The following is a 22823-nucleotide window of genomic DNA, read 5'->3' as shown; positions in this document are numbered from 1 at the left end:
GAGGTTAACAGTGAGGCATACCAACTTTTGTCATTCCTAACAGAGAGGTGCGTGTTCTACAAAAGGGAAGAAAAGCATGTTACTGGCCTGGTACTGCAAGAATTATTTCTTAGAGGTGTGAATTTCACATTGGGAAAGGAAAGGATATAAAGGTTATGGTACTGCAAGAACGAGGCTTTAGAGGTGTGTATTTTAAGTAGGGGAAGTAGGTAATGTGGCTGATATAGTACTGTAATTACAAGGCTTTAGAGGAGAATGTGCTACATGGGAGATGAAGAGCAAGTGGATGACATGGTATTGTAGTTATGAGGCCTTAGTGGTGAATGTCGTTCATGAGAGATGAAGAGCATGTGGATGACATGGTACTGTAATTACGAGACCTTAGAGATGAAGGTCCTACATGGGGATGAAGAGCATGTGGATGACATGGTACTGTAATCACGAGGCCTGAGCGGTGAATGTCCTACATGGGGTATAAAAAGCATGTGAATGACATGGTGTTGAGGATAAAGAATTGAGTATCCAAAAATACTTAATTCAGCCATTTCATAGACTCAGTTATATAGTTCAGTAGATGTAAACTAACACACATATTTGTGAATGCTTTTGTTTCTTACTAACATGTATATATGTATATTGCATATTCAGTGTATTTTCCTTAGACACAGTATATACCAGCACATGTAATTGTAAAGATGGCTGCAATTTCCTGTTTTGCACCCAAGACAGATGGACAAAGGAAATTCCTGGAGTCTGGACTGACCAATCCAAGGAGGATGTGTAGATCTCTCTACGTCATGAAGCCCTGACCTGCGATACTTGATTGGACTAAAACTTTTGTTTACACCCCCTTACTGCTTGGTCTAGAGTTTCTTTCAAACAATAAAAAGTGCACTTGGTCAAGAGCCAGTCATGGAGATAGATGTAACTGACTTGGTGTCCAGTTATTTAGTCTCGTGTGCACACATGACATTTTTAATTAGAAACAGCAGCCGGATCCCGAGAGATCCTTTGAGTCTCATCATCATCGTCATTTTAACCTTGACAATGGTACAGTAATTACGAGGACTTACAGGTGAATGTCCTTTAGGGGGATGAAGAGCATATGGATGACATGGTAATGTAATTACGAGGACTTAGAGTTAAATGTCCTACATGGGGGATGAAGAACATGTGGATGACTTGGTACTATAATTACGATGCCTTAGAGATGAAGGTCCTACATGGGGGATGAAGAGCATGTGGATGACATGGTACTGTAATCACAAGGTTGAGAGGTAAATGTCCTACATCGGGGATGAAGAGCATGCGGATGACATGGTAGTGTAATTATGATGCCTTAGAGTTGAATGTCCTATACGGGGAACACGCCAGAAATTCATGACAAGTCTGATCATAACCTTAATGTCAGAGTATGACTGGCTCACAGGTCAATATAGTAGTGCTCTGAAGCAAAAAGTGGCAATATAGAGAATAGAATAAGCTTCGGCACTCAAACAAGAAGAAATAAAAAAGTAGGGAAAAAAAGGGAAATTCTTTTATAATGCTTTATTGTGGTGTTCCAAAAGAAATTAATTTTCACATGTCGTACACTTTGTCGACGTTTCGGCTTTACATTTCTTTATCAAGAAATATGTGTCAGAAAGAGAGGTCTGCAAGAGGGAAGCAAAAGCAACCATAGATAGGAGCACAAAGGATAACAGCCTTTGTGCTTAGAACTGTGAGAAATCCTATTGGTCAAAGAAAAATCAAAATGCAAGGTGCTGGATATACGCCTAAATGTGAGGGACATTATGCTGTGGCTCACATCAGCGGAGTTCACTTTTTGTGTATAGAAAAAAGCATATCTGCTAGGGTAATCAGAGAAGTCCTCTGTGTTCTGTTAAGGAGGAACTTAGACTGGCAGCGTAATGAACAGAGTATAGAAGATAGTGCTCGCAGGATAGGAATCTGCCTTGCGTATATTGTAATGCCTGGCCTTCTTTGCCACTGCCACCACCGCAGGACAGGACCTTGCAGAAAGTTATTTCTTGCAATTCCATGACCTTTGCAAAGAAAGCCAGGCTTCCCTCTTCCAGACCTCTCTTTCTGACACATATTTCTTGATAAAAGCTGAAATGTAAAGACGAACCGTCGACAAAGTGTACAACATGTGAAAATTAATTTCTTTTGGAACACAGCAATAAAGCATTATAAAAGCATTTCCCCCTTTTTTTTTTCCTACTTTTTAATTTCTTCTTGTTTGAGTGCCGAAGCTTATTCTATTCTCTATATTGATCATAATCTTAGTCTGCATTTATATTGGCCAACTGTTTACTACCGGTCAATTTGGTACATGCCTATTGATCAATCTGTTTAGACCACACTTCCATGAGCACAGAATGATCATTAGTATGATCACTCTAAATACGTACAATAGCATTGCTATTGGCAACACATACTGCTTACACAGATTAAGTGCTGCTGAGTACAATGATTTTTGGGAGGATCAGGTGATTAGTGGCCTAGTTAGAAAGGCCAATAATCAAGATAATAAGCGTACCTATGAACACTCGTTCTTGATCAGACAGCTTAAGGGTTAAGGGCAGGCTAAAATCACCAAAGGTTACCTGTCCTGCTATGGGTCGCTGGCAGCTTTCGCACAGACCTTTGGATTGTGTTTCTATTCCTTGCTGTTTTAGACCAGACTGAAGCTTCACCAACATGGAATCCAGGTCCCGTTTCCCATCAGGTTCGGCACATTTGGAGTGTACTCTTTCCTCTGAAAGTCTTTCCTGTGTAGCAGAACCTTCCTGCGGTGCTCCAGAACTGGTCACTACAAAACCTCTCTCCTCGGGAGCTCCAATATTTGTGGATGTCTCAGTGAATTTTGGAGCTGGACACATGGCTTCTTCAGTTTCAGAGCACACATTCGAGCTCCTCAGTGCAGAGATCTCAGGCTGCTGCGGTGCAAGAGACATCTATAGAAATAGCACAAAACAAAATAAATAACTCTTTAGTAATATTTCTCTTCTCTTTGTGATAGATTTAGTATTCAAAATGCATCAGTATTTTGCAGCACATGGGACATTACTTTTAGTACACCACACAGTGCCATATTTGTAGTGCTTATTTATTGATCCAAAAAAAACAACCAAGAAATATATTGTATATTCTACAACTAGGCTACTTCCAATATGTCCACATTGCATCCAATATTAAGAACTCTATCCCATAATATACTGTCATTATTATTCTGGAGGATGCCCAGAGATGGAGTCTCATAAGTACCCAGTGTCATAAAGTTATAGATTCATCCTAATTAGTGATTTTTAAAAGTGTATGAAGTTTTCCAAATCATAAAATCCAGAGTTAACCTATACCCTATTGACTTTCCACACTGCACAGACCATAATGGCAGATGGATTTTGGCTGGGGCATTACAGACTACAGCAATATGTAATTTCTTCTTTAATTTGCTCAAGATAAGTAGATATGTCTGATGGCCACTGGTCCTAAACCTAAAAGAGAGATGTCTATCAGCTCCAAAATTAACCACAAGTTTAGTTCTATGTGTACTAAAAGTTGTCTAACAGCACTGTGCTTGCTATATCACAGCTTGTGCCAGATATGGATATAATGAAGGGTCCACATATCATAACGGGAAGTGCTGCAATCCACAAGTCCCTTTAATGAGTGTCATGTTAACTGTTAAGATCCCTATACCTCTCCCAACCATCAGCTAGCACAGAGATGGAGATCGCCATGACGACTATCTGATCTGGCTGACAGCTAGGTATTTACGACTCGGGTGATAGTAGTGCTACAGCAAAAATCCATACACACAAAAACATCTCTTTGTTCTTTAGGAGGGAAAAACTATGAACTCAGTTTTTACGTTCCACGTTAATGCTAGAAAAATGAAAAACCATATTGCCAGAATCCCTGCGGAGCGCTGAATCAATTGCATTGTTTAGCTTTGCTAGGAGATTGCTGGTATCTCGAAAATGGGTATTGGCCAATAAGATCATGCTAGATGTGTTGTGTTTGGTATCCATGCGAATGTAAAATTGAGATATAAAATATCACGCTAATATCTCTCACCTCTGTGGCCCAGGATCAAAGATATGTGAAAAACTAGAATTATAGAACATTCTGACAATTTCGTCACAGGCCACAAGAGATTGTAAAATGAGGTCACAGATGGGAGGGTTACCTGAGGGCATAAGAGCGAGAAGATCATTTCTGGAGGTTGTCAGTTCCGGAAGGCACAGCTAAACTGTGGTGCTGCCCATTGCAACTTATTCTGGGGACCTTCCCTCCATAAATTCAGACATCACATCTATGGCACGAGTTTAGTAAGTTTCATGTTTATCCCTTTTATTTTTATGTAATTGTCTACACTGTATTTGTATTGTTCCCTTTTGTAATATCTTGTATATTTTGTAAACACTGTCTATTTTCGGATTAAATATCTAAAATTTAATAGTTCGTTTCCTTCTGTTCTACCCCTCGAATCCGAACCTGAAGGTCCTTTTGCTTGCTGTAATGGGTGACCAAACTACCTGTAGAAAGTTTTGGTGGTGGCAGCGGACTTATTGTTGTGTAGAATTATTGGGGCGCTATCAGCAAGGGGTACCGAGGTACATATATATTCCATTAGTGGGAATCGGTGATGTATACATTTCCCATCCTGGCAGACCTTCAATATTTGGCATTAGTAGCACAGTAGCCTCGTTTTGTATTTGTCCGGCAGTACCAAAAGTGACCTGCCGACAAGAGGGGTGCTAGAGACCAGTTTGATTTTGACAAATTATAGAACAGCGGGTGGATCTTGTGACAATGAGAGTAAAAGAACATTACCTTACCGCAAACCCTACCCCCAGACTATGACACCAAGATTGCTCCAAATGTCCCATCTCTGGTCCAGAATGGTCAGAGCATCATGTACAAAACATACACTGCAAGATAACAGCACGTGTTAATGACACGCCCACACCGGGGCCATGGGGCACTCGTTACTGGGCTGGGATCCGTTTCTGGGATGCTGCGGTGGTGGCAAGGCCCGGTTCCATGACCCCGGTGGTGTCAGTTAAAGTAGAAATGATGGGGATGGTAGTCTGTGACGTCACCTGTGGTATGCAACAAGTTAGGTGCCACCGCTACAGAATGGGGACCCCCGAGCCAGATGGTGACGCAGCTTGGTTGGTATAGCTCTCCACAGGTAGAGCTGGGCCCCAGGGCGGATGAGGGTAGTAGTAGGCTATGGCGGTGGTGCAGGGCCGGAGGCACAGGCGAATAACGAAAGCTGGCTCAAGGTTTTTTACTCACTGTAGCAGGTTCCAAGGTAACACGACTAGTCAGTGACCGCCTCTGGAGTGCTGTGTTCCACTGTGATGGGCTCCAGCCGATCCTGGGTAGTTCAGAGGTCAAGTCTGGTGCAGCTTTCTTATGTACCTTCCCTGTACATCTTCCTGAGCTGACTTCTCTCCCGCCTGTCCAGCGCCTATGCACACAGTGCCCTGAGCTGGTGTCCGCAGGCCCTGTCGGGGTGGCTTGAAGCTCTATCCCTTGGCCCTATGTGGTCACCTTCCAGCGGATTCATGTGCGGGTTTGGCTTTGGTACTAAATGGTCCTCAGCCTCTGGTTTTACTAACGGAGCACGTTGTTTCTTCTCTTCTAGTCTAGGGACCAGTCCCCAATCTGCGACCAAGTCCTTCCACTCCTTTGCTGTATGTGGAACGAGGCCACAAGAGTATGGCACACTTCCCGTGGTCTCTAGGACCCCTTCTGTCTTGCGCCTGGGTCGAGCTGCACCAGCTCTAGACCACAGGTCTTTACTCTTCCACTGCTCTTTCTCGACTCTCTGACACTACAATCTCCCCAACTCACTAGACTCCACCCTGAAGCCCTTTCAGATTAAGGGGGGAGAGGAACCATCACCAGTGGTGGCTATACATAGAATTAATGGAACCAAGCCCTAACCCTGACCCAGTGGAGAGCTGCTAATTGAGATGTTGTGTGTTTTGTGTGCATACCGGTGGATGACCTCTTCCGTACTCGGGATGGAGCACCACACCTCTCCCTGAGATGCAGTACCTCTGTGGCGACTAAAGCCTCAGGGGCGCCACATTAACCCAGCTCTCCTAATGAGGTTCAACTATTACACCAAGAAGAATATTGCAGATGGTAAATGAGTAAAATGAGACTGAATAAGGGAAGCAGTCACTCAAGATTTCCTTTCCCCCTCTGTATTCACTCCTATTATAATAAAATTCTACATGAAGAACAATGAGGTAGATCCATGAAACTATCTTCTTCCTGTAGAATCAAAACCAAGCCCAGCTTTCAGTTCATAGTCTGCTCTTGAGAAATGAAATCTCCCCTTAGACTTGTGGCTGGGATTGTGATTGTGATTGAATCTCCCCATTGTGCTTAAAGCTCCATCATGGATCAAATTTATAACAACTAGTGCAAGTGAAATTGGAAGATGTTCATATTACACAACCAGACGCCATCTACGAGGTCAAAAGCGCTGATAAATCCACATGTGGAATTGAGAATGGTGGTGGGTTCATTGTAAAGGAGCTATGTATCTACATCAGGAGACCTAAGGCACCTTTCAGACGTCCATGTTTAAACAGGTGCAAGCCACACATAGTATGGTCATCCATGTGACATCCGTGTGATGTCCGTGTTTGTATCCATGTGACATCCGTGTGTCATACATGTGATGTCCGTGTGACATCTGTGTGACTGGCACCAGTAAAAAATGCATGATACTGAAATGGTTTTTTAATGTGTAAAAGATGGACAAAACCTGAAAAATTATAGATAGCTATAGAAAGATAGAACAGATAAAATAGAACAGATAAAATAGATAAAACAGATAAGATAGATATAGAGATATAAAGAAAGAAAATAAGAAAGAACATATAAATAGACAGAAAGAGAGAACAAATAGAATAGATCAATAGATATAGAGATAGCTTGCTTAGCCAGCTGTTTTACAAAATTTTTATTTTTTAACTAGCTGTACTACCTGGCATTGCCCAAGATAGTAACTGTCTCTCTTTCTCTCTCCCAGTCTCTGTGTGTCTCTCTGTGTTTCTCCCATTTTCTGTCTGTCTCTCTCTGTATGTCTCTCTCTCTTTCCTTGTCTGTCTCTTTCCCTGTCTGTTTCTTTCCCTGTCTGTCTCTTTCTTTGTCTGTGTCTCTCTTTCTCTGTGTCTATCTGTGTCTGTCCATCTCTTTCTTTGTCTCTCTCTCTTTCCTTGTCTGTCTCTGTCTGTCTATCTCTTTCTCTGTCTCTTTCCCTGTCTGTCTCTTTCTTTGTCTGTGCGTCTCTTTGTCTGTGTCTATCTGTATCTGTCTCTTTCCCTGTCTGTCTGTCTCTTTGTCTGTCTCTTTCCCTGTCTGTCTGTCTCTTTGTCTGTCTCTTTCCCTGTCTGTCTGTCTCTTTGTCTGTCTCTTTCCCTGTCTGTCTGTCTCTTTGTCTGTCTCTTTCCATGTCTGTCTGTCTCTTTGTCTGTCTCTTTCCCTGTCTGTCTGTCTCTTTGTCCTTCTCTTTCCCTGTCTGTCTCTTTGTCTGTCTCTTTCCCTGTCTGTCTGTCTCTTTGTCTGTCTCTTTCCCTGTGTGTCTGTCTCTGTGTCTGTCTCTTTCCCTGTGTGTCTGGCTCTGTGTCTGGCTCTGTGTCTGGCTCTGTGTCTGGCTGTCTCTTTCTCTGACTGCATTGTGACAGGCCAACATTCCATGCAACGGCGTGGCTGCGCATTGTGACACGGCAACATTCTTCTGAAGTTCTGGCTGCACTGTACCTCCCAGCTTCATTGACTTTAATGGAGGCAGGCTTTTTGGTGAATAACTAATGCGTGGCGTTAAAATGTACCCACTGAACATATTAGTGTGAGTTAGCCCAAAGAACAATATGGGTAGGCGTGGCATCTATGACGTTCCCTGAGTCAAATGGGGCGTATGTGCAAGATTTCTTGATTGTAGATGCAACGGTGCGGATTCTTTTAGTGGACACACACACACACACACACACACACACACACACACACACACACATACATACATACATACATACATATGAATAAATACGGAAAACTGAGTTTTATATGGCCAAACATAGTTCCAAAAGGAAAAATAATAACTAGTACACCCACATAGATAAACAGATATTTATTACAAAATTCCACATACAAAATAGGGGTACTGTTAGTAAAAAACAGGTTATCAGAGAATTAGACAGTGAAGGGTTAAAGAACAATCAGAGATCACCCGCCACATACAAAATAGGGGTACTGTTAGTAAAAAACAGGTTATCAGAGAATTAGACAGTGAAGGGTTAAAGAACAATCAGAGATCACCCTTCCAAGGACCCAGGCAGCGTTAATCAAGTATTCTGCATAGGTAAATATACTGCACAACCCAAAAGGGAAAGTCACATTGTATGGCCTACCAATTGTGTCAAAAAAGCACACGAAAGAGCCCATGGGTTGTGCAAGGGTTAGAGCAACAGCTTACCCATATCAGGTTCCTATGCAGTAGCCTTATCCAGGGTCCAGTAAAGAGGGGGAGAAACGCCCCGACGCGTTTCGCTTAGTTGCTTCCTCGGGGGGCGATATCATATCGCCCCCCGAGGAAGCAACTAAGCGAAACGCGTCGGGGCATTTCTCCCCCTCTTTACTGGACCCTGGATAAGGCTACTGCATAGGAACCTGATATGGGTAAGCTGTTGCTCTAACCCTTGCACAACCCATGGGCTCTTTCGTGTGCTTTTTTGACACAATTGGTAGGCCATACAATGTGACTTTCCCTTTTGGGTTGTGCAGTATATTTACCTATGCAGAATACTTGATTAACGCTGCCTGGGTCCTTGGAAGGGTGATCTCTGATTGTTCTTTAACCCTTCACTGTCTAATTCTCTGATAACCTGTTTTTTACTAACAGTACCCCTATTTTGTATGTGGAATTTTGTAATAAATATCTGTTTATCTATGTGGGTGTACTAGTTATTATTTTTCCTTTTGGAACTATGTTTGGCCATATAAAACTCAGTTTTCCGTATTTATTCATTGCTATTTTGAGTGGCCCTTTATTTTGTACTGAATTTCCATCTGTCACCTTATCTTTTTGTCCATTAATACATACATACATACATACATACACTCAGCTTTATATATTAGATTTTAAAAAAAAATGACGTGGGGTCCCCCAATTTTCATATCCAGCACAGGAACAGCAGCAGCTGCCGGATGTAACCATCAGCTGTCTCCTGTACCTTGGCTGGTTATTAAAAACAGAGGTGATTCCATGCTTATTTTTTAAATATTTATATTTAAAAAAAAATGATGTGGGATCCCCTCCATTTTACTGAAACCAGTCAAGGTATAGCAGACGACTGGGAGCTGATATTATTAGGGTGGGAAGGGCCATGGTTATTTGGCCCTTTCCAGCCTAACAATAGCAGCCAGAAGCCGCCATAGAAATGGTGCATCTATAGTGTGAGTTAGCCCAAAGAACAACATGGGTACGCGTGGCATTTGGGTAAAAAACGGATGTCACACGCACCTAAAACACGGACGTGTGAAACCGGCCTAATACAACCCTGAACTCGGTGTTAATACCCTGGAACATGTGTTCAAAATTATATACATTATTCAACCAGAAGATGGTTTCAAGTCCACAAGAAATGTAGAAATCTGACCGTGTTTTGTTTGTGAAAATCCGAAAGTGACGCCATCAGCCTGTCCAGTTCTAGTGTGGCAGATGAAGCAGACAAAGCCCTAGAAATACACAATATACCAAGATTATTACATATATAGATATATAATCAAACCATTGATGTCCATAATTTAAGTTATGTGCAATAATAAGATGACACAGGGAAAAAATATTGAACACATGAAGAAAAAGAGGGGCAAACAGCTATGGAAAGTCCAGACACCCGCTGAAATCTATCTGTAATTAGAACGCAATCCTGACATTTAGTGAAAAAATTATATCAACTGGTACCACTGATGGCCGATAAAAAGGTGTCTTGTAGCGGTGATGTCCTGCAGGGACGCCGACTAACTCCATGTCCTCCCCTGCTCTCCCCCAGCGATCCACTGTCCGCTCCTCTCCCGTGGCCTGTGTATGTCGGGAATGTGCTTAGGGCACGTACGTACACACCGACCCTCCTTTTAAAGGGCCAGTGCCCAATTTCCCGAAATGCCTCTTTGCCTATATTTGTGAAAATATCAGTAATTTGGCAAAAATTTTGAAAATTTCACAATTTTCAAATTTTGAGTTTTTATGCATAAAATAGTTGATATATAACATTTCCCACATCTCTACTTAACATCAGCACGATTTTTGAACCATCCTTTTGTTGTTAGGGAGTTAGAAGGGTTCAAATCAGCAATTTCTAATTTTTCCAACAAAATTTACTAAATCATATTTTTAGCACCCACATCACATTTTAAGTGACTTTGAGAGGCCTAGGTGACAGAAAATACCAAAAAGTGATACCCAGTGTAAAAACAGAAGCCCTCCAACTGCCACATGCAAGAAGTTTCTTACTGCTTTCTTTGCTTCACAGAAACTAAAGCAATGTGGAAGGAAAAAAATGAAAATTTAACTTTTTCACACAAAAACGTTACTTAAGCCCCAAATTTTGCACTTCACAAGTATGACAAGAAAAAAATTCAGCATTCAATTTGTTGTCCAATTTCTCCTGAGTACGCCGATACTCCATTTGACTTTTGAACACAAAATTTGCTGGAATCTTTAGCAACAACCATGTCACTTTTGGAGAAACCCTGATGTGCCAAAACAGTGGACCGCCCCCACAAGTGACGCTATTTTGGAAACTATCCCCCTCAAGGAATTTATCTACATGTTTTCTGAGCACCTTGAACATCCATGTCACAAGGGGATTTTTTTCAGGCATTACCAGGGGCGGACTGGCCCACCAGGAGGTCGGGAGAACCCCCGGTGGGCCCCTGCTATTGATGTCCACGCCCCCTAGGCCCCACCCCCCTACCCCCCTTGGGCCCCTATGGATATGTGTGAGAGGCCCCCCCCCTCCCCGGCCGGTAATTTCACTAATCATATCAGCACATTGCCGATATGATTAGTGACAATCCCATTGCCTCTGCAGCGGTAAGCAGGGAGAGCGATCTCCAGCTCTGCCTGCTATCACTGTCAGTGCCGCGCGGCTCTGACTCATCTGCGCAGCCAGCGACACTGCAGGAGGAAGCAGTCTCAGAGCGATGACTGCTTCCTTCCTGTGCAGGTGCTGGCAGCATCGCGCTGCACAGGACGGACCCTGCGTCGCCCCAGGCCAGGCTGCAGGAGCAGCAGCACGTGAGTATAGAAGGCGGGGGCCCCGGGGGGGGGGTGTGGGGGCCTGGGAAGCGAGCAGGGGCCCCAGGGGGGAGGGGTGCGGGGGCCCAGGGGGGCAAGCAGGGGCCCCGGGGGGGTGTGCGGGGGCCCAGGGGGGCAAGCAGGGGCCCGGGGGGTGGGGTGCGGGGGCCCAGGGGGGCAAGCAGGGGCCCGAGAAGCGAGCAGGGGCCCTGGGGGGGGTGCGGGGGCCCAGGGGGGATGTACGGGGGCCCAGGGGGGCAAGCAGGGGCCCGGGGGGTGCAGGGGCCCGAGAAGCGAGAAGGGGCCCCGGGGGGGGTACGGGGGCCCAGGGGGGCAAGCAGGGGCCCAGGGGAGGGGTGCAAGGGCCCGAGAACCAAGCAGGGGCCCCGGGGGGTGCGGGGGCCCAGGGGGGGTGTACGGGGGCCCAGGGGGGCAAGCAGGGGCCTGGGGGGTGGGGTGCGGGGGCCCGAGAAGCGAGCAGGGGCCCCGGGGGGGTGCGGGGGCCCAGGGGGGATGTACGGGGGCCCAGGGGGGCAAGCAGGGGCCCGGGGGGAGGGGCGGTTGGGCATGTGGAGACTGTGGGCAATCAGATCAGTAACATTAACCCTTATTCCATTCAAATGTCTGCACAGTCAGGGGTGGGATTCAGCCGGTTCTGTCTGGTTGTGGAGAACCGGTTGTTAAAATAGCAGGCGGTTCCCAGAAACCGCTCCAGCGATCCGGTTCCCTGTATTCATTTGTGTTAGTGTCTCTTTAAGACACTGACACAAATGAATCCCTGTACCTCCGTATGCGCCGCACTTCCGGGTTCAGTGGACCCTGACCCGGCGTACAGCGACGTGCTGACGCTGCAGAGGTCATGGCAGTGTGGGGAGGTAGCTCCTCCTCCTGCCGTCTGTCAGCGTCAGGCGCTGTGCGCCCTAGACGTTTTTAGCAGCGTTTTTTACCACTTTTTTTTGCAGAAAACTATGTGACATTGCTTCCCCGGCAATGTCTATGGGTTTTTAGAAGTGCTGTCCGCACACAGCGCTTTTTTGCGTTTTCACTGCGTTCAATGAGATGTTCAAAAACGCAATGAAAAACACATATTGCAAATATAGCTGCGCTTCTATGACTAAAAACGCGGCTGTAAACGCAAGGGGTGAGTAGTACAGTGACGTGTACAGGAAGAGGATTCCTTCTGTTGGTAAACACAGAAGCGTGAATCCTCCCAGTACCGGCACCGCTACTTCCATCTCCCGTCCTGTGCCATGTCCGCTCCCGTGTGGCGCCATGTACGGGCAGGAGTTGGAAGCAGCTGCGAAGTCAAAAGTGAACAGTAGAGAAAAAAATGTCATACTCACCTTTCTGCAGCCTCCCGGTGCCATGTCCGCTCCCAGCTCTTCTCCCGGTACCGCCACCCCTGCTCCGGCTGTGTGCAGACGGAAGGGACACCTCCGATAGCTGCAGGAGCTGGCGCTGATCACCTGATGCGGTCACCTGACGGAATCAGCTGACAGTGACAGTGGTGACACCGGCTTTTTACTACCCGGCCGGCTAAACTATCAGCTGATGCCGTCAGAAGACTTTATCAGCTGATTACCGCCGGGTGCATTGATCGGTCTGACAGGAGTCTGCACTGAAGTGTGTAGTTTGTTTTTTGTTTTTTTTTGCACTGATGCATCAGCTGATTGTATAAACGGCTTTAATACAATCAGCTGCTGTGTGATGGAATTCACATCCTTGATCCTGACACATCATCTGATCGGTATGCCTTCCAGCAAACCGATCAGAGGATATTGGATCCGGATTGGACGGCGCGGGACCCTTGACCCAGGATTACTGCGGAGGAGGGGGGTTCTTTATTTCAATAAAGATGGAGTCACTAATTGTGTTGTGTTTTATTTCTAATAAAAATATTTTTCTGTGTGTTGTGTTTTTTTTTTTATTTTTACTAGAAATTCATGGTGGCCATGTCTAATATTGGCGTGACACCATGAATTTCGGGCTTAGGGCCACTTGATAATATACAGCTATCCCTAACCCCATTATTACCCAGCGAGCCACCCGACATCAGGGCAGCTGGAGGAGTTGGATACAGCGCCAGAAGATGGCGCTTCTATGAAAAGCGCCATTTTCTGGGGTGGCTGCGGACTGCAATTCGCAGAGGGGGTGCCCATAAATCTTGGGCACCCTGTACTGCGGATTCCAATCCCCAGCCGCCTAGTTGTACCTGGCTGGACTCAAAAATTGGGCGAAGCCCACGTCATTTTTTTTTTAATTATTTAATGAAATTCATGAAATAAAAAAAAAAAGGGCTTCTCTATATTTTTGGTTCCCAGCCGGGTACACATAGGCAGCTGGGGTTTGGGGGCAGCCCATAGCTGCCTGCTGTACCTGGCTAGCATACAAAAATATGGCGAAGCCCACGTCATTTTTTTGGAGGGCAAAAAACTCCTGCATACAGTCCTGGATGAAGCATGCTGAGCCTTGTGGTTCTGCAGCTGCTGTCTGCTCTCCTGCATACACTAGTGGAGAATGAAGAACATATTGAAGAAGGAAATGACATCAGACCTTTTTTTCAACAATCTTTAATGGCATTGTTCACTGATAAAAAAAACGCATAAAAAAGCAGTGAGCAAAACCGCAGCCAAAAACGCGGTAAAAACGCATCGCGTTTTTACCGCGGGTGCATTTTTGTGCCTTTTTTGCGGCCAAAAACGCACAAAAAACGCGGTGTGAAAAAAACACCTAGAGCGCACATACCCTTAGTGTGCAGAGAGCCGCAGAAGACGGAAGACAGAGGAGAGGCCACCGGTGCTTGGTAAGCGCTCAGTGAGCCGAAGATGCAGGGAGAGGGGCCACATAAGATGGCAGCTATATGTGCCTATATGGGGAGAGGGGCCACATTAAGATGGCAGCTATATGTGGCTATATGGGGAGAGGGGCCACATTAAGATGGCAGCTATATGTGGCTATATGGGGAGAGAGGCCACATTAAGATGGCAGCTATATGTGGCTATATGGGGAGAGGGGCCACATAAGATGGCAGCTATATGTGGCTATATGGGGAGAGGAGCCGCATTAAGATGGCAGCTATATGTGGCTATATGGGGAGAGGAGCCGCATTAAGATGGCAGCTATATGGGGAGAGGGGCCACATAAGATGGGAGCTATATGGGAAAAGGAGCAGATGGGATAGGATCTGCTGGGGAAAGAGGCCATAATGGGATGGGATCTGCAGGGGAAAGAGGCCATAATGGGATGGGATCTGCAGGGGAAAGAGGCCATAATGGGATGGGATCTGCAGGGGAAAGAGGCGATAATGGGATGAGATCTGTATCGGGAAGGTCGTCCATTCCAATTTTAGCAGGGCTCCTTTAGTAATAATTTTTAAAAACTGTATAAAAATCATTTAATACAATAAGACTGACAGTGACTGGAACAACTGGTGCTGGACAGGACAGTGACGGTACAGGAGGGGAAGGAGATTTTACTTTAAATTACTTGTATTTTTTGGTTGAGGAAATTGCGTGAAAATGGGTGTGGCCAACAGAATGGGTGTGGTTACAGAATGGGTGTGGTTTTCAAATGGGCGGGGTTTACAGAGAACCTGTAAAAAATTTGACTCCCACCCCTGCTATATACAGTACGGTAACTGCATGGTGCTGGTGGGCCCCAAGATTGATTTTTCCTGGTGGGCCCCAGGTACTCCAGTCCACCGCTGGGCATTACTAACAATCAAGGCGAAATAAGGATCTGTGGAAACCACAGCTATGGCACTCTGCCTGCTAACGTCTCTGATCTCTGGGATCAGCACAGGGAAACGCAGGCGTCGACCTACAGACTTAGGCATGCTAGCAAGAGTTCATCTCTGCTTGGTAGTCTCTTTAATCACAAATATATGTTGGCTGCACTATTCCATTAATGCCAGGTCTGGTGAGGTGTTGTGACCCAGACTTACTGATGGTTTTTGTGCATTATTGTTGTGAGTGGTTGTGGTGTGAAAACTTGTTGTCTTTTTGTTGCTGCCTTCCTGTTATTCTCTTACTGGTTATAATATTCCGGTGAGTGTGCAGTGTCTGTCTGAGTTTTGGTTTCCCCTGTCTGTCAATCTGTGTTTCCATCACACTCCTGTCCCTTCCTTGCCTCGGGGAGGGGGGGGGTAACAGATTAGATCTGGTCAGGAGAATAGTGGTATGGGATTCCAGCAACTTCACCTTCAGGGGGAATCTGGAGGTCAGGGATAGCTTAGGGTCCCCTAGTGCGAGTGACAATATAGTAGCTCAGGTCCATCGCTATCTTGCAGTCACATGAAAATGTGAATGTGAAATGTGAAAATGTGTAAATGAGAAAACACAAGCTGTTAGTAAGCATGACCAATGCATTTATTATGGAAAACTCGATCTTTGGACAACATGCTTATTCAATGTTGATATGCACTTAATTAATCACCGATATTGTCACGCTGGTCTCACTTCAGCAAGACTCATCCGTATTAAACAGACGTTTTTTCCTTTTAGCACCTGAGGGGTTAATGCTTTTCTAGCAAGTCTGCTTGGCTGCATTCCCTCAGGTGCTGCAAATTACTAATTAGTCAGGGCCTTTAAGAAGTCCCAGAATCCTCCACACAGGGCGGGTTATTCAGATTCACTGGAGACAGCCTGTGTGGAAGGACGTGGAGCTTTTTTTTTCCCTCTGTTATTCTCCTGCAGATAAGGAGTCGTGTCGGCAGGGGTGTTGTTGCCAATTGCAACTTCTTTTTTTTATTTTTCATTTGTTGTCATTTTGTTGGTGCTGTCCCCTGGAGGCGTCCCGTGCATCAGGTAGGGGGTCTTTAGACCAGGGTCCTTGTAGGAGACAGGATCAGGTCGGAGGGTCACGCCTCGCTACCATTAAGCGTACCCATGGCTTGAGGGCAACGCAGGGATAATAGCCTGTAGGGCGAGTAGAGACCATTATCCCTGCGTAGCGCCCCTCACGTGGTGTCATAATAACCAGCCCAATTTGTTTGGTTCTATTATAGACCCTGCTCCTCCTGCCTATGCTGAACTTGTGCAGGTGGTGTCTGCCCTGCGCGTGGCATTTGTTCAGCAGATGCAGCACATCTCGGGGCTTTTAGTAGTCGAGCCCCAGATGGCATTCCCCGACAGGTTTTCGGGGGGTCTGGACAAATTTGTTTTGTCTTCCGAGAGTCATGTAAATTATATTTCAGACTCCGTCCCCGATTGTCAGGGAATGAAGCCCAGCAGGTTGGGGTGATAATCTCCCTGTTGCAGAGGGATCCCCAAACCTGGGCTTTTTCTCTGCCGACAGATTCCCCAGCTTTACGGTCTGTAGAGGACTTTTTCACGGCTCTTGGGTTGGTGTATGGCGTCCTGGATGGCATCTCCTTGGCGGAGTCCAAGCTCCGCCAACTCCACCAGGGGACGCGACCAGCGGAGGAGTACTGCTTCGAGTTCCAGAGGTGGGCCACAGACACCCACTGGAACGACCTGGCGTTGAGGAGTTATTTCTGCCGTGGGTTGTCTGGTAGGCTCCAGGACTCCAGGCGCAGTACTGCATCCCAGAGTCATTGGCAGCCGTCATGTCGCTTGCCATCCGGATCGACAAGCACCTTAGGGAGCGTCGGACCCGTTCCCTGCTCCCAATACTCCCTATAAAAGGTGGCCCCGCAGGTGGAGGAGGACGAACCCATGCAGTTGGGGGGGATGTCCTCTCTTCGTACTCCACCTACAGTCCAGCGTGGGTCGGGAGGTTGTTTCTTCTGTGGGAACAGTGGGCATTATATCGGGTCCTGTCCTGCCATCACCACCTTGTTGCCACCCCCTGGTCCTGTGGGAGGTAGTGTCCGGGGCGCCCAATTGTGCTCCGTGCTCCCCTCTCTCATAGTTCTTTCCCCACCGGTGCAGAGTAGGGTTAGGGGTCCCATTTCTCGGGGTAAGGACCGAGTGTGGTTTCCGTGCCGGTTTTGTCCAATGTACCCCTTGCTGGCAAGCCACCCCCCCCGGTCGTGTGGAGGATTGCGACCGTGGAGTGGTTATGTCCTCTGTCTTTCCCTCTCTCCCGGATGCTTCCCCTCCGGGACGTAGAGGGGGACAGCTTCCCACTCCTCAGGCTTCAGTCGGCCTGCCTGAGTGCAAAGTTCCAAAGGCGAGTTTTCCCGGTACGCTCAGCTCCTTTGTACCTCCGGCGAGGTAGTCTACCTCCTTGAGTTCTTCTGCGCTTCAGAGTAGAGTGTGTGTGGGGATGCCGATGTCCACGTCAGTGGGTTGTATGTGCCATCATAGACGGCGTGGACGGAATAATAATAAACGGCCAGGTCCAGACCTGTGTGTGGGCGATTGTGTGTGGCTGCCCGCTAGTGCTATCCAGTGGCGAGGTCCGGCTGGTGTGGTTGACTCGTTGTTTCTGGGCCCATATCGGGTTTTTGCTGAGGTCGACCCCTTTACAGTCCGGCTGGAGCTGCCCCCCGTACTTAGCTCCCATGCCGTCTTTCCCATCTTCTGACTCCGGAGATGTGTTGCCTCTTCAGAGCCTTCTTTTTTTTTTTTTCCCGGTCCGCACTAGTCCTCCCCTTCTTGGTCGGGTGGTGACGGCCTGGTCTTGAGCATTTGGTGACCGCTTGTTAACGGCGTGGTACTGTCACGCTGATCTCACTTCAGCGAGACTCGTCCATATTAAACAGACATATTTTCCTTTTAGCACCTGAAGGGTTAATGCTTCTCCAGCAAGTTTACTTGGCTGCATTCCCTCAGGTGCTGCAAATTACTAATGAAGAGTCAGGGCCTTTAAGAAGTCCCAGAATCCTCCACACAGGGCTGGTTATTCAGATTGTCACAGCCATTTTTCAGCAGATTACAGTTCGATATAGGTTTCGGGAGCTCTGTTTTTTCCGACCGCGCCTGCCCTGACACAAGACTAGGAACGGCTACTGTTTACATTACACGATGGGGGACATTTTATTTTATTATTGAAAAACTCCTTTAAAGGGAACCTATCACCAGGATTTCATATATAACCTAAAGCCAGTGCTATACTGGCACTATCAGGCTGATTCTATACATACCTGTAGTGGTCAGCTCGGATGTTTAGGTTTGAAATCCAAGAAAGTAAAATTTATAAAATTGGCAGCTTCTGAGTGACAGCAGCTGAGGATCAGATAATATCTGAGGGGTATTCATACTTATCCCCTATCCCTGTTAGAATTAGCATACGTATTATATAATTTACTCTTTGCCTTGCAGGACCTGTGTGAGGTCATACCCAGGTGACCAGAAGGGGTGGGGCCTCATCCAACTAAGCTGATACCAAGAAGTAGTATTTTTCTGTTGGCTGAGGCCCCACCCTTTCTTGTCACATGGGTATGACCTCACCACAGGTCCTGCAATGCAAAGAGTAAATCGATTGTATAATACTTATGCTTATTCTAACAGAGGGAGGGGATATGCATACAACCCCCCAGATATTATCTGATCTTCAGCTGCTGTCACTCAAGAAGCTGCTGATTTTATAAACTTTACTTTCTTGGATTTCAAAACCTATACATCCGAGCTGACCTCTAAAGGTATGTATAGAATCAGCCTAATAGTGCCAGTATAGCACTGTATGTATAGAATCAGCCTGATAGTGCCAGTATAGCACTGTATGTATAGACTCAGCCTGATAGTGCCAGTATAGCACTGTATGTATAGAATCAGCCTGATAGCGCCAGTATAGCACTGTATGTATAGTATCAGCCTGATAGTGCCAGTATAGCACTATGTATAGAATCAGCCTGATAGTGCCAGTATAGCACTGTATGTATAGAATCAGCCTGATAGTGCCAGTATAGCACTGTATGTATAGACTCAGCCTGATAGCGCCAGTATAGCACTGTATGTATAGAATCATCCTGATAGTGCCAGTATAGCACTGTATGTATAGAATCAGCCTGATAGTGCCAGTATAGCACTGGCTTTAGGTTATATATGAAAATCCTGGTGATTGGTGCGCTTTAAAAAGTGTATGCCGGAAATACTGAAATCATAGCTGGACTAATTCCTGGCAGACAATATAGTATAGCAGTAGACTTATGAGAGGGACTGCCACTTTCACTGTACCATAACCCTTTTTCCTCTACTCTTCAGTAATCACAGAAAGTCATAACTTCTTGCTATGTGGCATTCAGCATATTTTTTTAATTTTATGCAACTTTTGAGAAATAAAGCTGAAAAAAAATAATTTGCCAAATGGTTTCTTTTTTTGTTGAGGGTTCATTTGCGACACATGATTTTCCATCAAAGCATTATCTCTCTGGTTCTAATTCCTCGTATCATTCAATACTAGTGATGAGCGAGCATGCTTGTTACTACTCGGTACTCGCACGAGTATCACTGTACTCGGGCTACTCGGCGGGGACCGAGTAATCTCGCGATACTCGTGCTGTACTCGTGGTCTTCATGTTGGCGCTCTTTTTACAGCCATCCCTTATGCAGGGATTGGCTGGCAGACCACTGCAATGCCACAGCCCTGTTACTTGTGGAATTGCAGTGATTGGCCGGCCCGCACAGCATGACCGTGCCTTTAGCCCGACACTTCCCCGCTCGGCTATGGCCCCTCCCGCACTCCACTCCGCGTGTATATATATATGCACGCTTACACACACACACGCACGTTTTTTTTTTTAATTTACAGTTTTATGGTTTCTACATGCTGCCGGGGGTCATTTCAGAATAATACTCGGGTCTCCCATAGGATAACATTGGGCTCGGTGCTCTGGCCGAGTACACGAGTATTTTGAGATGCTCGGCCCGAGCCTCGAGCTCCCGAGCATTTTAGTACTCGCTCATCACTATTCAATACTACTTTGAGTTCGCAATACAGATTGTGAGGCTTATAGATGCCAAATTAAAAGAAGCAGACACACCAAATCAGAATTTAATATTGCTCATAGTCTACTGATTCCTTACCTCCGCTCATCCGGTATTTCCGTTATCCCTTTTTGTCTTGGTGGAAACTGGGACATGATCTCATCTAAGTAAAATGAGAGAAAAATAAAATGGTGGTAATAAGCAATCTATTGGCAAATGGTGATGAGCAAAGGAACACCGAATTGATTGACATTCTCAACTTCTACACCAAAAACAGTTCATTAGAAAAAAGTGAATGGAAAGAACGAGACTAAGAAGAGAAATCGGTGAATGACGTAGGTGGCAAAACTGAGGCATAAAAGACTTAGGAAGCTCTAAATGTGATAATCACTGGTAGAGCTATCTCCCTTTCTTTTATTCAAACACCACACATATTACAGGACCTTTCACTAAATTTTTCATGTTGAGCTTCAAAAAGAGAAGAAGATGAGACGCCCCATGGATGCTGATCCTCTTCAGGGACGCCACAGGGCTTCTTTGATATGGCAACAGGTAATGTCAGTTTTATTATATGTCGTGACGCCACTCACGGTTTGCGGTCAGGGATATGAATGACCGCCGCTGCAGCTTTTATGAGCTTCTGGGGCTGATGGGGTCTGCAGCCAGATGATGTAGCCTCCCATGAGTGAGGCAGGCTCCAGGGGCTCGGGTGAGCAAAGTAGCGGGTCCGGAATAACACAGGCTGAGTCCAAAAGTCTTTAACTGGTTTTTACTCACTTTTGATGTTATGGTGAGCTGACCCGAGCGTTGCTGTGATGAACCAGGTAGGACCAGGGGCTCCTTCGGGCCAGTCTGAGGGTGACCTGCTAGCTCGCCTTCCTAGCACTTCTGTGTTTGGATAAGCCCCTGACCTGAAGTACCATGGGGGTCTATCCAGGGAGTCGCAACTGCCTTTTTTCCCCCTGTGTTTGACGCGTTTGCCGGCAGCGTGGAACAGGTGAGATGGCTTCAGGCTCTGTCTCCTTATGGGTCCCTGCGTTGCTGCTGAAACTCGGACTCTGTGTGGTTGGTGAGGTACTTGTAGTTCCCCTCACCGGCAGGTTTAGCAGATAGTTACACTGGAGTTTGCTCTAGGGACCTGTACCCCATACGTGCCTAGTCACCCCGGACACTTCTCTCTGACTGACCAGGGACTGTTCTCCCCCGCCAACTGTCACTATATGCGCAGGGTCTGACTAGTAGCAGTGCGCGTGTCTCCCTCGCGACCGGCGTGCTCCACTACCAGACTGGTTCCACTACTTTCTTCCTGACAACCTCTGCACATTAGCTCCCAGCCCCTCCACTACACCTCTTGAAAAGAATTGAAAGCTAGCTCTCTCTGGAGACTACCCAAGGGTCCCCTCTAAAGGTGTGGGAGAACTGGTTGCTATGTGTCTGTGCGTACACACCTCATTCTGGCCTTTAGGATTACCTGGAAGTACTGTCCCAGCATGGGTGCAGTACTCAGGGTTGCCTGACCAGGTCAGGGGCACCACATTCCCCCTTGGTTATCAACAGCACATCCTCGGGCTGCAAAGACAAGAAAACAAAATACAAATTTTTCCCACACAGGGGAGTTATTTATATATAAACATACCAGGTACCATACCATCACCACCCACGAGTCCTTAACCCAAAACCCGAGTGATCACCAGTCCTTTTGTCGACCTGGTCTCGGCCTGGTCCACCACAGACCATTACGGCGACAGTCCTCTTTGTCCTGGTAGCATAGGGTAGGTCCCATAAACAGGCATACCTGCTATGTATTTGTGTTAGAGAGCAGGCCCCATAAACAGGCGTGCCCCCTTGGTGGTGCAGAGCCATGCCCCTCAAAAGGCAAACTCTGGGATTGGTACCACTGAGGTAACTATGTACACTGTGAGAGTTTGTGGTTATAGCCAGTTCATAACCTATGGTCCATATAAAGTGCACATAACCAGGTGCTAACTATATTTAAAAGAGTTCACGCAAAAGTCCTTGCGGGCACATTATCTTAAACGTTACTTTTTAACTTGCATAAAAACATTTTAAACTAAACTTTTTATATACTGACTTTCTAAATTAGATTGACTTGCGCCTTCCAAGGTCAGTGCTGATTACTATAGTGCACTGACCCTTGGAAGTCGTGTCCTGGGCGTCCTCTGGCAGTGGGGACAATGGGGACCTGGTTGAATCAGTGGGGGTGGAACCTGGGCTTACTGAGGTTCCCCTTGGATGTGGCACAACATCCAAGGCAAACCAGCCTCTTTCTCCCATATGTCGTGTAAACTCCACCACGTCCCCCATATACAGGTCACGGCCAGGGTGACCCCGCTGCAAATGGGACTGCACGTCCCGCCGGGATACAAAAATCCCCTCTTTCACCCCTGCTTCTATTATGAAACCATGCCCCTTTTTACAATTAAACTCCTCCACTACTCCCAGGTGGAGGGGACCTTGTGCCTGGAACCAGGGACTGCTTTTCTTGCAGGTCCCGGGCCTCCAATTGCTCACTCTCCGGAATGGGCTTCACAAGGGGGCAAGGGCGATCGGCTCTCACCCATCGTTGCTCTCTGCGGGCTTGTGTTGCTGACATGGCTCTGGAGTGGACCTACCTTCGTAGTGACATCACCTGGTCA

At 46.5% G+C, this 22823-nt stretch overlaps 1 protein-coding gene across 2 annotated transcripts in view; it reads right to left on the bottom strand.

Annotated features, from left to right (window-relative positions):
• The window catches only part of TGFB1I1 (transforming growth factor beta 1 induced transcript 1), a 111791-nt gene that overhangs the window by 35377 nt on the left and 53591 nt on the right, over nt 1–22823 (bottom strand). For both annotated transcript variants that reach the window (XM_075319671.1, XM_075319672.1), the window contains exons 6-8: nt 20266–20329; nt 9693–9771; nt 2610–2960 (exon numbers count right to left, since the gene is read on the bottom strand). In XM_075319671.1, coding sequence (XP_075175786.1) covers nt 2610–2960; nt 9693–9771; nt 20266–20329 — 494 coding nt within the window. The remainder of the gene's footprint in view (nt 1–2609; nt 2961–9692; nt 9772–20265; nt 20330–22823) is intronic.

The sequence above is a fragment of the Anomaloglossus baeobatrachus genome, chromosome 7 (assembly GCF_048569485.1).
Source record: "Anomaloglossus baeobatrachus isolate aAnoBae1 chromosome 7, aAnoBae1.hap1, whole genome shotgun sequence".
NCBI lineage: Eukaryota > Metazoa > Chordata > Amphibia > Anura > Aromobatidae > Anomaloglossus > Anomaloglossus baeobatrachus.
This window is presented reverse-complemented; position numbering and strand designations above follow the sequence as displayed.